At 34.9% G+C, this 13,997-nt stretch overlaps 1 protein-coding gene across 3 annotated transcripts in view; it reads left to right on the top strand.

The window, feature by feature from the left end:
* The window catches only part of CPEB2 (cytoplasmic polyadenylation element binding protein 2), a 51,377-nt gene that overhangs the window by 15,891 nt on the left and 21,489 nt on the right, over window positions 1–13,997 (top strand). For all 3 annotated transcript variants that reach the window (XM_031588391.2, XM_090139659.1, XM_090139660.1), the window contains exon 4: window positions 7,178–7,228. In XM_031588391.2, the coding sequence (XP_031444251.1) occupies window positions 7,178–7,228 (51 nt within the window). The remainder of the gene's footprint in view (window positions 1–7,177; window positions 7,229–13,997) is intronic.

The raw sequence follows: 13,997 nt of genomic DNA, 5'->3' as shown, positions 1-13,997 counted from the left end.
ACCCTGTGGTAACAGCTATGCACTAAAAGCACATGCATGCCATCACAGACAAGGTAACGAATTCACTACACTCAGGACCAATATTTTCTTTGTTATCTGAACCCAAGTCTACCATCAGGATCGTTACTAGAATTAGAGAATGCGTATCCTCTTTTATAATATACCAGTGACATCTCTCACGTGCCTGAAAATCAACTTGTTTCTTCACTTCTGTGCACACTGATGGGACAAATGGAAGTGGTTGCTTTGTGCCCCTACCAGTTCTCTCTTGTTTTCATTTTGGTTTTATAATGTAGAAGAGTTCTCAGAGGCATACTAAACACACAAAAGCCCTATTTTTATTCTTCTCAGCATATTTCATTATGATACGCTATGTGAAAACTGTATCTTTCCAGTAATATTTTTTTAGTGAGAATAAGGCAAGACAAAGCTTTTAAGATGAAGTGAGATATGTCCATATATAGACATTTTTGAAAAACTCAGTGAAGGTTCCATAGTTATTCTGAGCTTTCTAGGGACACGAGTGTATGGTTTCAGTCTACAGTTGACAGACTTATTTTTCTTTTAACAGTTTTACCATCGTACCCTTCCAGTGAAAATTCTGCTAAGTTTTCTGTTTGAACTAAAACAGATGGAAGCCATAGATAGCGATGAATTCAAAGGAAATTCTTTTCTTCTCTTTTTGTTTGAGTGCCAGAGAACAATGCACACACCAGCTGAATTTTAATGGAGTAATGGTGTGCTATTATTTAAATAGATTGACGAAGATGCATTTTTTTTCCTTTGGAAGTTATTATTTTAATTAAAACCGTTACATTATTAGCAGTGAGACAAGGGAAATATTCCTTATTGATTTTACTGACTGGCAGCGGGAAGCAGAAAACACATCCAAGAATAGCTTCTCAGTCACTCTCTATCCCTCTCATGTTTAGTCACCATTAGTTGGCATTTCTGTAACCTCCTAGCAACTGTAACTTTCTTTTTTTTTTTACAACCCATGAAACACTGATTTTGTTATTTCAGTCCCTGTGGCATTTCTTTTCACTACAGCAAATCTGACATTTAAATAAGAGCCTATCATATCTGCTTGCATAATGCACAGGATTGAAAATATTATTACTTTTTATTCTTACTAATATGTAGTGTATTTTGTTGTAAGTAAAGAATATTTTTATAACTAGAGAATATTTTTATGACACGTTTTTCAGCAATCTAAGCACACTGAAACAATGCATCTTTTATATCTGACCACAGCAGTAAAATGAAAGTCCCTGGAATTTTAAGCACGTGTTTCAGATTTAGCTGCTTACAATATCTGGAGTATGACTAAGCATCTTGTCTCAGACTTTGCACAATGCAGAACAGACACAGCGCGTACTACTAGCTCACAGCTCCAAGTTTTGCATTTGAAGATTCATTTTAGAAGAAAGTCAGATTTCACAGTTCTTGCTTTTCATGAACTTGAAAAACCTTTCTTTCAAATATGATTCACTGAAAGCTAACCTTATGCCTGCCAAAGGTTGTTTACAGATGTGTAGTTTCAGCTTCACTTAGGTGAAGCTTAGTCTCACTACAAACACAACCAAAATAAAGAATTTTTGGAATTCGGTAAGACATTTCAAGGTATTCTAGTAGGGAAGAAGTGCTTGAATTCACTAATTGTTGCAGCAAAGATATTGATCCTATTAAAACTAATCTTCCCAAGTTGTTTTCTTAAAATCCACTTTATAAAATGATAGTTGATTACCCATTCCAATCATTAGAACGTAAACCAAAGTAAATAAAGGCTAAATTAATTCCTTTTTACATTTTTGTTCCTAAATGTCCTTTTTATTCTTTTATTAACCCTTAGAAGGGTGGAAGTTGGCCTAAAATACTAGAATATTGTTAGACCAGAGATAGAACTCTTGTGTACTTGTATTTTTTTCAAGCTCCCCCCAAACGCGAGTCTTTCCTGATGTAGGAAGCTTTTATTCAGAAACAGAAACGCCAAAATGTTTGGTCTAAAACAAATTATGGAAAAAATGTAAAAGAACTAGTTATATTTTGCATGGAATATGTATCCAAATTGTGAAGCAGGTGATTTTATGGTATTTATTATCTACTGTTTTAAGCACTTTTCTATTGAAGGTGATGGTGATTTCGATGCATTATGAAAGCTGCTCTTTAGTAAGGCAGGAGTACTGATACTTTACTCCATTTACAGTTATTTTTTTTTTTCTAACAGCTCTCTTACAGCTCTGCAAGCTGGATACAAGAGAGTACAGAACTTCAATTAGTCATGCTAATAGAAATAACAAGAACAAATATGAAGTTTGTTTATAGGAAAAAGGAGTTGAAGTTTTCTTCCTGCTTTTTTGGTGAGGGGAAGAGGGGAAAAAAATAGATTTTGGGGGGAACTGAAATAATACCATCTTATATAGCTAGTAATAAAACTAATAATAAAATACTAATTGACTTGTGGAAAATAACTTGATGCACATATGTTGCTCTTTCCTATTTTTATTTTCCCATTCAATTAATTCAGTGAAGCTTTTCAGCTGTTCTGTGTGCTTCTTTTAAAAGCAACCTGCTGGAGGATGCCCAGTGAAGTATAAAGAAAAGGCAGCAGTGACTGAACAGTGTAGTAGAGAACATTTTCTTTGGATCTGACAACTCTTGTTTTCAAATAATTTTGTTTTATATTTTCTATTAGAAAGCAGTAAGACTTGAAGTTATGCAGTTCTATCCTGGGGTAATTCAAATCATACACCAAAAAGGGTTTCTGAGGCAGAATGAAAAGTTGAGAAGGGGAAAATTCTCTTTTTGTCCTAGAAGAGGTTTTGAAATCATACATTCAGAATGTTTTCTGTAGGTTTCTTTCTTAGAAACTGGGGAGGAAAAAAATCCTCCTATTTTAAGTCTGATAGACTCATTTGCCTAAACACATGGACTGTCACAGACAGCACATTTGGCCTCATTCAGGCTTACATAATTCTTACACAAGCATGTGAAAGTGTAGTAGCTAGGCTTTCTGTAACTAGGTGTTGTCCAAACATGGCTTTGTGCTGTTGTCTTATCTATGCTGATACACAAACGGAGCTTTCTGAAACTGCTGAAACTCAGCCATTCTGTCTGCTAAAGTAGTGTGGGAGAAGCTTAACACGGAAGATTTTTCTCTTCTAATCAAGATGTATACTGAAAGAAGGAAAGTGGGGAAGGAATTTGTGATTCTTATCTCTTCGTTCAATCATTTGAGACTCGGGGAAAAAAAGGAGAGGGATGCAGACAATGAAACATCAAAGTTGTGAAGCTGTGAGCCAGCAGTGTTTCAAGTGGTCACTGTAAATTTAGGTCTAACCCAAATGTTTTAATATTTGGGGAGTCCTACAGAAAGTGTGCATTTCCAGTAGCAGATATGAATTTATCTTAAAATGAACAGCAAGAGCAACTGTATCTGGATGCTCAGAAGAAGCCTGGAGAAAAAACATCGTATTAGTAACATGTGCTTACAGACATGTAACCAAAGGCACATTTGTTACTCTTTCTTTGTCATTTTTATTATCAAGAGTTTTAATTGGATGTAGTGGATAAATTGGCCTGCTAAAACTAATTTGCAAGCTTGTTTTTTTCCCTCCTTATGGAAGAAAATGTTGTGAGATATACATACCAACCAGTTACGTTAACATTACTGGTGTAGATGTGGAAGAGGGGATTGAATTTAATGGCACATTAATTACATAAGAAATGTCAAAAATACCTGCTTCTCCTCAGCAGTGCTATTCTGAATTTAGCTGTGGTACAGGAGAATAATTAGTGAAGATGTGCTGAAGTTCCTAGACTCAGGCTTTCATAGAGAAATTTTCTTCAATATGACAATTTGTGATAGAGTACTATAATACTAGCCACTGTATTTTTTTCAAGTGGCAGTATGGTACTAATTGTGAGTGCTGTAGAGCTCTGTTCTGTAGGCAGTCAGTGAAGTGATTTTCATTTCTCAGGAATTAAATACATCTATTATTTATTAGTAGATAATTATGTTGCTAATTTGTAGTTGTTATTTTAAACTAGTGTAGCATCTTTCTATCTAATTGAAATCATTTTTAAGCAAGTAGAAACCACTGGAACAACTAGAATAAGCACTGAATGATCATAGAGTTCATGTTTACTGACATTGAGGTAAGAAGGGAATAGATGGGATTTGTGGTGAGGGCAATTTAACAGCATTAAACAGCATTCAGTGGGAAGAGATGAGTAGGAACTAAAACATGATAGCTAAGTAAATTGATATAAGGTGATGTGCCCTTGTTCTCTATTTTATATATTGATATTTTACATGAGATTTAATATTGTATGCATCCATTCTACGCTATTTTAAAACAGATTGGAGTTGTCTGAACTCTGTATGGGTCTGATCTCTCACCGAATTCCACATGGGAAATTTTCTGAGTTTATTCATACCATTAAACTCAAGTGAACTCTCTAGAAACACTGCATTTTACTTCCCCTGATTAGGCTGAGGAAGAAGAACTGAAGTTAACATGACAAACAGCAGTGGTTATGTTTTGAAAAAGTGAGAAAACCTTAAAAATATTTTCAAGATTGTAAAGCCCAAGTACTACACAAAGGTAATAAAATGCAGGTATTAGGTTCACCAGAATGTTGTATCTATATTTAAATCACAAAATGCGATTTCATTGAAATAACTATTTGACTAAGACTAAAAACAGATATCAGTGCAGCAGTACTTGCGCAAAATGTGTTACTTATTTTCCTCTTCTAATGTTCAAATTATTATCTGAGTTAGCAAATTCATCTTCAGAACAGCAAGATGTGGTTTCTTTGTGTTTGATTCATAAGCTTGACACAGGAGTAGTGGGCCCAGTAGATTCAAACAGAGCACTCCTTAGTGCAGCTCTGCCCATTGCTTCTTGAGAAGCACTTTATTATTTCAGCTTTCTCAGTTTGCACCTTATGTTACAGGTGCAGCTTATTCGTGGAGTTAGAGGGGAAAAAAAAGTGTAAAGAATGCAAAAATTGAGTGGTAAACCCAGAATGAATCTTCTAAAACAGCTTTCCTGTGTAGATATTGGTACTGGTGGGGTTCTCTTTCATGATAAGCCTTAAATCCTACCTTTTTTTTCCCGTTGTAATTAGGGTTTGTATCCTTTGTCTCCTTCACTAAATGAGAAAATGAAAAGCTATTTATATAAAGAACAAAAAGAATGTCAGTGGAGACTCAAGCAGATTCAACAAGAGATGATCATTTCTCGTAATTTCTATGGTTGTTCTACATCAAGAAATCACTCACAGTGTTTGTTGCAAATACTTCTACATATAAAGAGGCTGGTGACAGTAAATTCTTGCTGTCAGCCAAATGAGTATTAATTTTAGAGACCAACTAAGAAGAAAAGCAAGGTGACTTCTTAAAAACCAGGCTGAGCAAACCAGTGGCAGCTCCTTGCTTGCAATTTAAGGAAGCGTTCTTCTCTCTACGTTTCTCGTTAACACCAGCATGCATTTCTAGAGGCATGGAGTATTTACTGTTCCAGAAACATTACTGATTTTATTTAATATCTTGCCTAAGCCTGTTAAAAGTTCAGAAGAAGTTAGAGAAGGCAGTAGAGCTCTTCCAGATGGCATCAACCTATGCTTTCCAAATTGTAAAACAAATAGGCTGAGATCGATGTTACCTATCTTCAGCTGCTCCATTAATGTACATTCTAATATTAATGGAATCTGTTGGAAGAGAGTAACTGTATAATTTTGGGGGTTTTAATCTTGATGTTTTGTGTGGAAGAGTTCATAATTATCACTACTTTTTCTATATTTTTGGATATAAAATTCTCATGTTTGTTTTTCAAGGGGGAAAAGCAAAATTTAAGCACTATTACCTCATTTTTTTTTCTGCAAAAGGATTATTTATTTAATCCTCAAGTGTCCTTTTGGACCCCAAATACTATCTCAAGAAATTGCCAATAGAGGGAAGAACGAAATGTATGATTTAGATTGTTAGACAAGTTTAACACATAGATTACTGCTTTGATTTCCATTCTCCTTGTTTTGCGATGTTTCTTTTCAGAAAGCATTAGCCTTATTAAAGTATGATTACCTACAGCATCCTACTAATATTTGCTAGCCATCTGCATATATATTCCCCTTTAAATCTGTCTCAGTTCTAAACATGCAAATGTTCTAGTTTACTCAAAAAGATTAAAAATATATGTATATATATTTAAGGATTATATACAAGCAAGTACATTTTCATAGCAAGATACAGGAAAATATGGAGTTGGGTTTTTTTTTTCATTTAAAAGCACACTTCTAAACACAGCAGCTTATTGTTTCTCTCTAGGTCAGTGTGCACTACTGGTATGTTTGCAGCTTCCTGTAAACAGAAAAAGTCATCTTTAATAAAAAGGAATTGGTAGTGAAGAGACACTTCGACTGTGCATTTTAAAGCAGACATTTAACTATAGAAATACAACATACTACAAATATAGCAAAATGCAATACTTGGAAAGTTCTAATGTCAGGATGTGAGGTTTTGCATAATTTTCATTTGATGGGTGTTTGAGGGAAAATGTGATGTATCATATTATTATTTTTTTTAATTCTGCAGGTAAGCCAGTACACTAGTTTTGCCAGACTTACTAAAAAAACTTACATATGATTTTTATATGCAAAGCACCAAGATGCAATCATAAATTGGTTAATACGTTTTTAATGCCTTAATATTAATTCATGTTGACATGTTTTTTCTTACATCGATTCATTGGAGAGGCACTAAACTGTAGAAGTGCCACTCTGTTAAGCAATGTGCGTAGTACAGTTATTCACAACCAGTATGAAGGAGAAGACTAAAGCAGTCAGCACTATTTCTGGGTGTCATGAAACAAAAAGTGGCTTTATCCTATTGGAGCTGATCCCAAAGCGCACTGCAGATCTTATGACCAGAGAATTAAGGTTAAGAAGTCTGTTCTTGTCAGCTTTAACTTGGGTCAAGGGTATTGTTGGTTAATGTGCTTGGAGTTAAATATTAGCTCTTTATTTCCCTTAGGCAAACTGGAAATAGAGTTTATATTTAAATTCTAAGAAGTGATATTTCATTTCTTTGTGGAATTATCATTTTCTAGCGTAATAATTAATACCTCTGCGTTTGCTTTGTTTTATTCTTTGCTTTTTGCTTTCTTTTAAGGTCGCTTGAGTTATCCACATCCAGGGACTGACAATCTTCTGATGTTAAATGGTAAGTGCTAATCTTATAACAGTTTCTAATTATCTCTAGCTTAGTTTAAATCTGACATGTTGGTACAAAATTATGCTATTATATTCTGTTATTGAATTACTTGCCTCTAGTCTTTAACACTGATGGGACTGTTGCCATTTTTCAGAGCTGAATGGCAACAGCTAATCTTGCAACAGCCTTTCATTATTTCTAGCTTATTTGAAATCTGAAATACTTAAGGATGCACTATTCTTTTTTGTTCTCAAGCACACGAGAATAACATTCGCCAAAGCTTTGCAAAAAAACTAGCACACTGGAATGAGAATTAGAAAAAAATAAGAAGTCGAGAAATGCATCGTGTAGATAAAGGGTGATCTATATACTTTTTATTACACTTATGTGGTCTAATATTTCTTTTCTTAAGTGGCTTTGTCAGATATGTTTCTAACTGTAAAATACGCTGAAGTTAGAGTTCATGTTCACGTTCCTCTCCCAGTAGGTCAAACTTCGTGAACATCTGCTACTCAGTGAAGGCATGAACTTTAGCCTTTGTTCAAGGCTAAAGAAGGAAGCAGAGCTTGGTAATCCATCTAAGTCAATAATAAATCAGGGATTTTGCACACAAATGTTTTCTACATTGGGAAAAATTAGAGCTATAATGCCAGAGATTCACAAGATCAGAAAAAGTTGAATCTCATGTACACAATGCAACTACGTTTTTCTCACTTTTAACTATTGGGTAATGATGGGTCTGAATGTTAGCAGTGGAAACCAATTTGTGAAAAATACAAACAGAATAGGTACTTTAGGTTTGTGGTTCTGTGGAACTTCTTTCTTTTATTTTATTGCCTTCGCCTTCTGCACCATCAATTACACTTGTGCAAATGGATACAAAATGGAAAATATGATTTCCTTTTGTGACACTGTTTATTCCAATGTGATTTTCTCCTGATTTATAATGAAGCATCGGGTGGGAAGGTATTAAACATTAATTAATCTTTTGAGAAACTGATATATTTTCAGGGAAGTTACTCATATTTTTTTTTAAATGTTTAATGCTTAGAATGGTGAGCTTCTCCTTTTATAGTACTGCATGCAAGTGGAATATGGAATATCTTGAAAAAAAAGTCTTTGCTTTTATTGGTGACACTGGAAAAATGCATGTCTGTGGTGCCAGACTATCCTGAAAGCCTTACCACAGAGCTACACTGTGCACTGAGAAATACTTTGGTTTGTTATTAATGTTGATGAGATTTCCACTGATGTTTGAAAGCTAGCATTCAGTGTAACAGCTGTCCTTTGTAAAAGCTGCAATATTACATACAAGCTTTAGTAAATGAGAAAAAATTTCTAAAAGACAGGTGTTGTTACCCACCAAATTTTTAGGTATGCCCTCTCAAATTTGATTCAGAGCCTTTTGTTGGATGCCTAACCTTCCTGCAGTGCATTTGGATAGTCTAAGGTGCAGTCAGATAGACTGTCTGGAGCTGCGTGAGGCTGAAGCATCTAAACTACACCTATTTACAGCTAGAAAATAGAAACACAAAGATCAGCTTCAGGGAAGCTCCAGCTGTTTCAGGCTCTGTCACAACCTTTCTTTCTTTGCAGTAATTGAAGGGCTTTCTCTATGTATGTGGTAAGGAGAATCACAATTTGAACACTTGTGAAATAAGTTGCAGATTTCATTTTTCTCTGCCAAAGTGAGTTCAAATGAATGATTCGCAGTATCCCTTTAATTGGTTCCATGGACAGAGGAATGTGGAAAAGGAGAATTGATGATGCATAGAGACTCACATTTGAGAAAATCAGTGTTGTAGTCACTACAAGGAGGATCAGTAACGCCTGTCCTTCATAAAAAAGAAAAGAGCAGCAACGTTTTTACCATCAACCATCTTGAGACTGAACATTTGTAGATGAAAATGATTTTAACTAGCTTTCCTTTTTTTAAATAGTGGATACTTTCCACCTCACTTAATGTGTACTTACTGTTTACAGTTTTCATTATTTAAATTAATGAAATGAACCGAAGGAAAGCTGATTTATGTTTTTATAAATTATATATAATTATTTATCTGTTTCAGCTCAAGCTGTTAAAAGGATTTTTTACAACCTCTCTGATGCTTTGGAATCAGAGTTACTTGAGTATGTCTTTAATGGACAATTCAATCTTAGATTCTTTTTGTAGCAGGTGTCCAAGTGTGAGAGTTTTAGAGTGTTTTTCACCATTAAAGGCTACCTCTTTTATAGTTCTAATGCATTTTTAAATGGCTATTGAGACTTATTAGTGTAATTGGCAATCCTGTCCATGGCAGGGGACTAGATCTTCAGGGTCCCTTCCAACCTAAGCCATTCTATGATTCTGTGATAATTCACTATTCAGTCACTGCATCAAGGGGCTTTCTATCACTCGGAGATGCTTAAGGCTGATGGTGCTTTTAAGAAAAATATTTTACTTTAAACAGAAGTTATTAAATTTATGAATATAAGAAATTCTGAATGAGAATCTGTACTCTGTTACAAATGCCAAACTTGAATGGTCATAATGATCTCTTTCAGCCTTAAAAATCTGTAAACATGTGACTTCTTGAACAATCTAAATAGTGTTTAGGCACCCAAATCTGATGAAATGTAATGGGAATTAGGCGCCTACCTCTGTTACTCTGTGCTTTTGAAAAATTCAGCTATAATTGATGGATTTCTTTAGGTTACAAATACATATTAATGAAAAAGGCTTCATTGCTTCACTTTCCCATTGTGTGCGTCAGAACTGTGAAGTGCAAACAGCATTTTATTTTACTTGATATCGTAAAGTTCATTGTTGCCTATGAAATCTTGCAAAGTTTTTGGCTAGGGAGGATATCCGTCATTACAGAGTTAAGAATACAAAGATTATGTCTGTATGACTTATTCTTTGAACAAGATCAGGAAGGAAAGCAGGAAGTATAATCTCTATTTTGCTGTTGTTAATCATATTTAACTACAAGTGTCTGGCCTTTTGCAGAGTCTCCCTCCACGTTCAATTCTCTGAACACATATACTAATTAAGTAAATATGTATGTTAAATACATTTTTATAACACTATATAAAAACTGTATTTATAAATATATCTCTAATTAAATATATATAATGTGTATAGTTAGGCCACTTGATCTGTAAGCATCAAGTGTTCTGATGGCTATAATACAAACGTGTACAGTATTTTAATAAATACAGAAGAATATGTCTGATTTAATCTAGATTGAACCTAAAAGAATATCTCATTGTTCACTTCATACTGAAAGCATGGTTCATTGGGATAATTCTCAGAAACAATAACTTTTGGGAGACAATAATATGTATGTTGGGGACATGAAAATCTGAACTTTCATTGAATCTAGAAAGAATATGTTCATTGTACCATCATATTTTAGGGACTGGGGAAGCAGCCTGATGAGAGCCTGTCATCTGTAGTACATCCACTGTGGTCATGGTCCTAAGCTATGGATAAAAATCATAAGAAATAGCACGCTTTGCAAAACCCTACATTTTGGTATCAGTGCTCACATTTATTGCAGTAGTGCCTTTGGAGTGGGATTCAAGGAGATCAAAGTTTTCTGCAGTCAAGTGGCAAAAAATCCATGCCCAAACTTTGCAATCCAAATGGACAAAAGAGATAAGTATTAGGAGAGAAGGGGTTTGCCATACAAGTGAAGTAAATAATGTGAAAATATAAACACAGTTATTTTTCCATTTTCCCTGATGTTGTTGTTTTGCCTAGGCAAAGGACACACAGAAGATAAACAGATACCTTTGGTGTATCATTGTCATTTCTCTATATAAAATACTGCAGCAATTATTCTTCTAAGCTCAATTGCTTTGTGGCTTTTTTTTTAGGATTTTAATAACCCTTCTATGTTTATTTCTAAAATTACTGCTATTTCAAAATGCATAAAGAGAAATAGTTGCGGAAGAGGAGAAAAATTACTAAGGCTTTGTGCCAGAAGATGCTTGCTAAAATGTAATTCCATATTACCCTCTGAGAGGGAATGTGCCAGTGCGCTCATTGCTGTGGATGTGATGCGCTCACATTTTCCCTCTTACTCTAGTTTTATTTGTGTAAGGGAGTGGAAAAAAAATAAAAAGAAAGGAGTACAAGGGGTTAGATGGGGACTTGGTGATGCTACTTGTAATGCTATGTGGGAGTCTCTTTGGCCAAGAATCAGAAAAGATTCTTATTTGCTGCAGCAGTGGCCAAGCTGTGTGTCTTGAAAGTGCCTGACTTCAGATGGTAACAAGTCTGAAGTTGGAGGTTGTTTTCTCCATGCAGCATCCCCTAGTAGGAGAACTAATCAGATCCTCTGTAAAAGGATATGTTGTATTTTGTGGGTGCTATTTTCATGTGGGAAAGGAGGATTTAGGTGTTTCCATTTTGTTTGTTGAAACTGGGCTTTTTTGTTTTGGGTTACAATAGAAAGAGGGAGGATATGGAAAAACTTTAAGCAAAAGATTATTGTAATTAATAGTAATCCTTTCAGATGAAGGAAAATAAATGTAAAAGAATATTCAGTGCAAGTTGGTTAGAAATATACTGAATATTATGTAAGAAAGATCTGTTTTAAGGGAGGAAATGCAAGAGATGCTTTCAGAATTCCATAAGCAATCTACTGAATTCCTAGTAGGAAGGGCTGGAGAGAACAAAAATGTATACTCACTAAATGCAGATGGGAAGTATCAGCATGTAAGTGTTTAATAATGTGGAAATGGAACAGTGAATGACATTCGCGAGTCATTGAGCTCGTGAGGCTGCATGAGTGTCAGTGTCTCAGAAGCAAAGTTGCATTTTAGGAGAAATCTAAGGATAAAGTCCCAGTAAAATCAAAACAGTAATGCAGGAACACAGTAATCTTCGTTGGTGAATATCACTGTAAGGTGTTTTGCAGTAATCTATTTAGATATTAAACTACTGTACTGCAGTGATTAAAGTCATCTTTCTCAGGTTGCATATCTGAGAAACAGGAATTGAGAATACTTTGTAGAAGTGAAACTGAAAAGTTGCACATAACTCAATAGCTTTTGTATTAGTAATCCGTCTGTTTTTAGGTTCTTAACCTCCAGGCTGAGCAGCACAGTACAGAGGCAGCAGCTATAATGCACGATCTCTTTAAGAATCTTGCAAAACTCAAAAGTTAGGCAAACCTTGGATTTCCTTGCAGTCCGTCAGAAATTGCTGCATCGCCTTTGTGTAGTGTTTTTGGTACAATGCTGTTTCTTGTGACTTGTGCCCTGATTTTGTTTGCCACCACAAGGAGTCTTTTGTTTCAAACAAAACCTTGCGGTTAATTTTCTGCTAGGTCCTTTCATGAAAAAGGAAGGCCATAGCATTTGCATTGTCACTGAAAGGACTGTACAAACTGTTCCATGGACCAGGATGTTTCTGTGATTAATGCAGTGCTTGCTACGTGGTTTTTAAAGCAGTATATTCCTTTTTACAGTTTCAGTACCCTATGTGTTATTTAGACACTTGTATAAGATACTAACTGCATTCGTGGAGATTAACTATAAATGTACCATATTTTATGTTTCCGTAATTAACGTGAAGTTCAGACCAAGTATAAAGGCACACTGAATACTTAACGTTTGTGCAACGTTGCTGTATTTTAAACTATCATCCTCGTAGCTAGTTCTGACATCAATTTGGTAGTGAAACAGAATTATATTTAAGTGAGACTTTAATTTATTGCAGTCTTTTCTGCAGTTACTAATGGCAAATCACAATGCAGATTTTTATTTTTCACTCACCCACATAGATTTTTGTATGATAAATATTTTAATATGTGGGCATGACAGAGTTGTTTGACATTTGACAATTTGTCCTTTGTTTACATGCAGCAAGGAGTTATGGGCGAAGACGAGGTAACTCACTTCTGTTTGTTACAGTACAATTAATTCTGATGGAGCTGTTACTGATCCTTACGATTAATTAATCCAGATGTTTTATTATAAATGCTTGTCTGCATGTTTCCTTAATATGGGGAAATTGGCGGGTGTGAGGGAAGGGGGGGTGGATTGTTTGGATCGTTGATCTCTTCTTAAATTTTGAGTTACAAATCCCTTAATCAGTTAAAACACTGTAGCTCTAATCATAATTTTGTTCATGCTAATGGTAACTGCTTGCAGTTTTTGCCTCCCTTAAAAGTATATGGTTTGCTAATTGTCCCAACTAATCTTCATTTGCTTCTGTGTGATTGCGTAGAGTAAATCTTGAAAATATTTCATAAGCTTGGTAAGAAATTGAATGGACAATCCTTTGTAGTATAAATCAGCATATGTGCACTGACTGTAGAAAAACAGTACTGATTCAACTATATGAGAATGTATCCTGTGGTTGTTATGAAAACGTGCAGCAAAAGCACCAAGATTTTTGATAACTTTCAGTCTTCACAATATACACTGAATTTGTCTGTCTTGATCTCTGTGTTCATAACAAGTTGGTTGTTAGCCCCATTTTAGAGAGGAGTTACGTGAACCATGATCGATGCCTGTAATAGCACCATAGCGTTCTGACAATTTATGTCAGATTCCATATAATTTTTTTCACTGCCATAGAACAAAAATAAACAAGTATTTAAAGAGCTTATCCTTAGTTCAGAGTCCTTGGGAGAGATTTGAAAGCCTGGGAAATTACTTTTTACTGTCTTCAGATGAGAGGCATTTAAAAGTGAAAAGAAGGAAGAAATAAGTATTTGGAATCAAATAGTGCATTGCTCTGAATGTGTAAATGCATTGTCCTCACTGTCATCCTAGCTCTTTG

This window comes from Phasianus colchicus, chromosome 4 (assembly GCF_987193195.1).
Source record: "Phasianus colchicus chromosome 4, bPhaCol1.hap1.1, whole genome shotgun sequence".
Classification (NCBI taxonomy): Eukaryota; Metazoa; Chordata; class Aves; order Galliformes; family Phasianidae; genus Phasianus; species Phasianus colchicus.
Note: the sequence above shows the minus strand (reverse complement) of the source record. Positions and strands in the feature narration are given on the sequence as shown.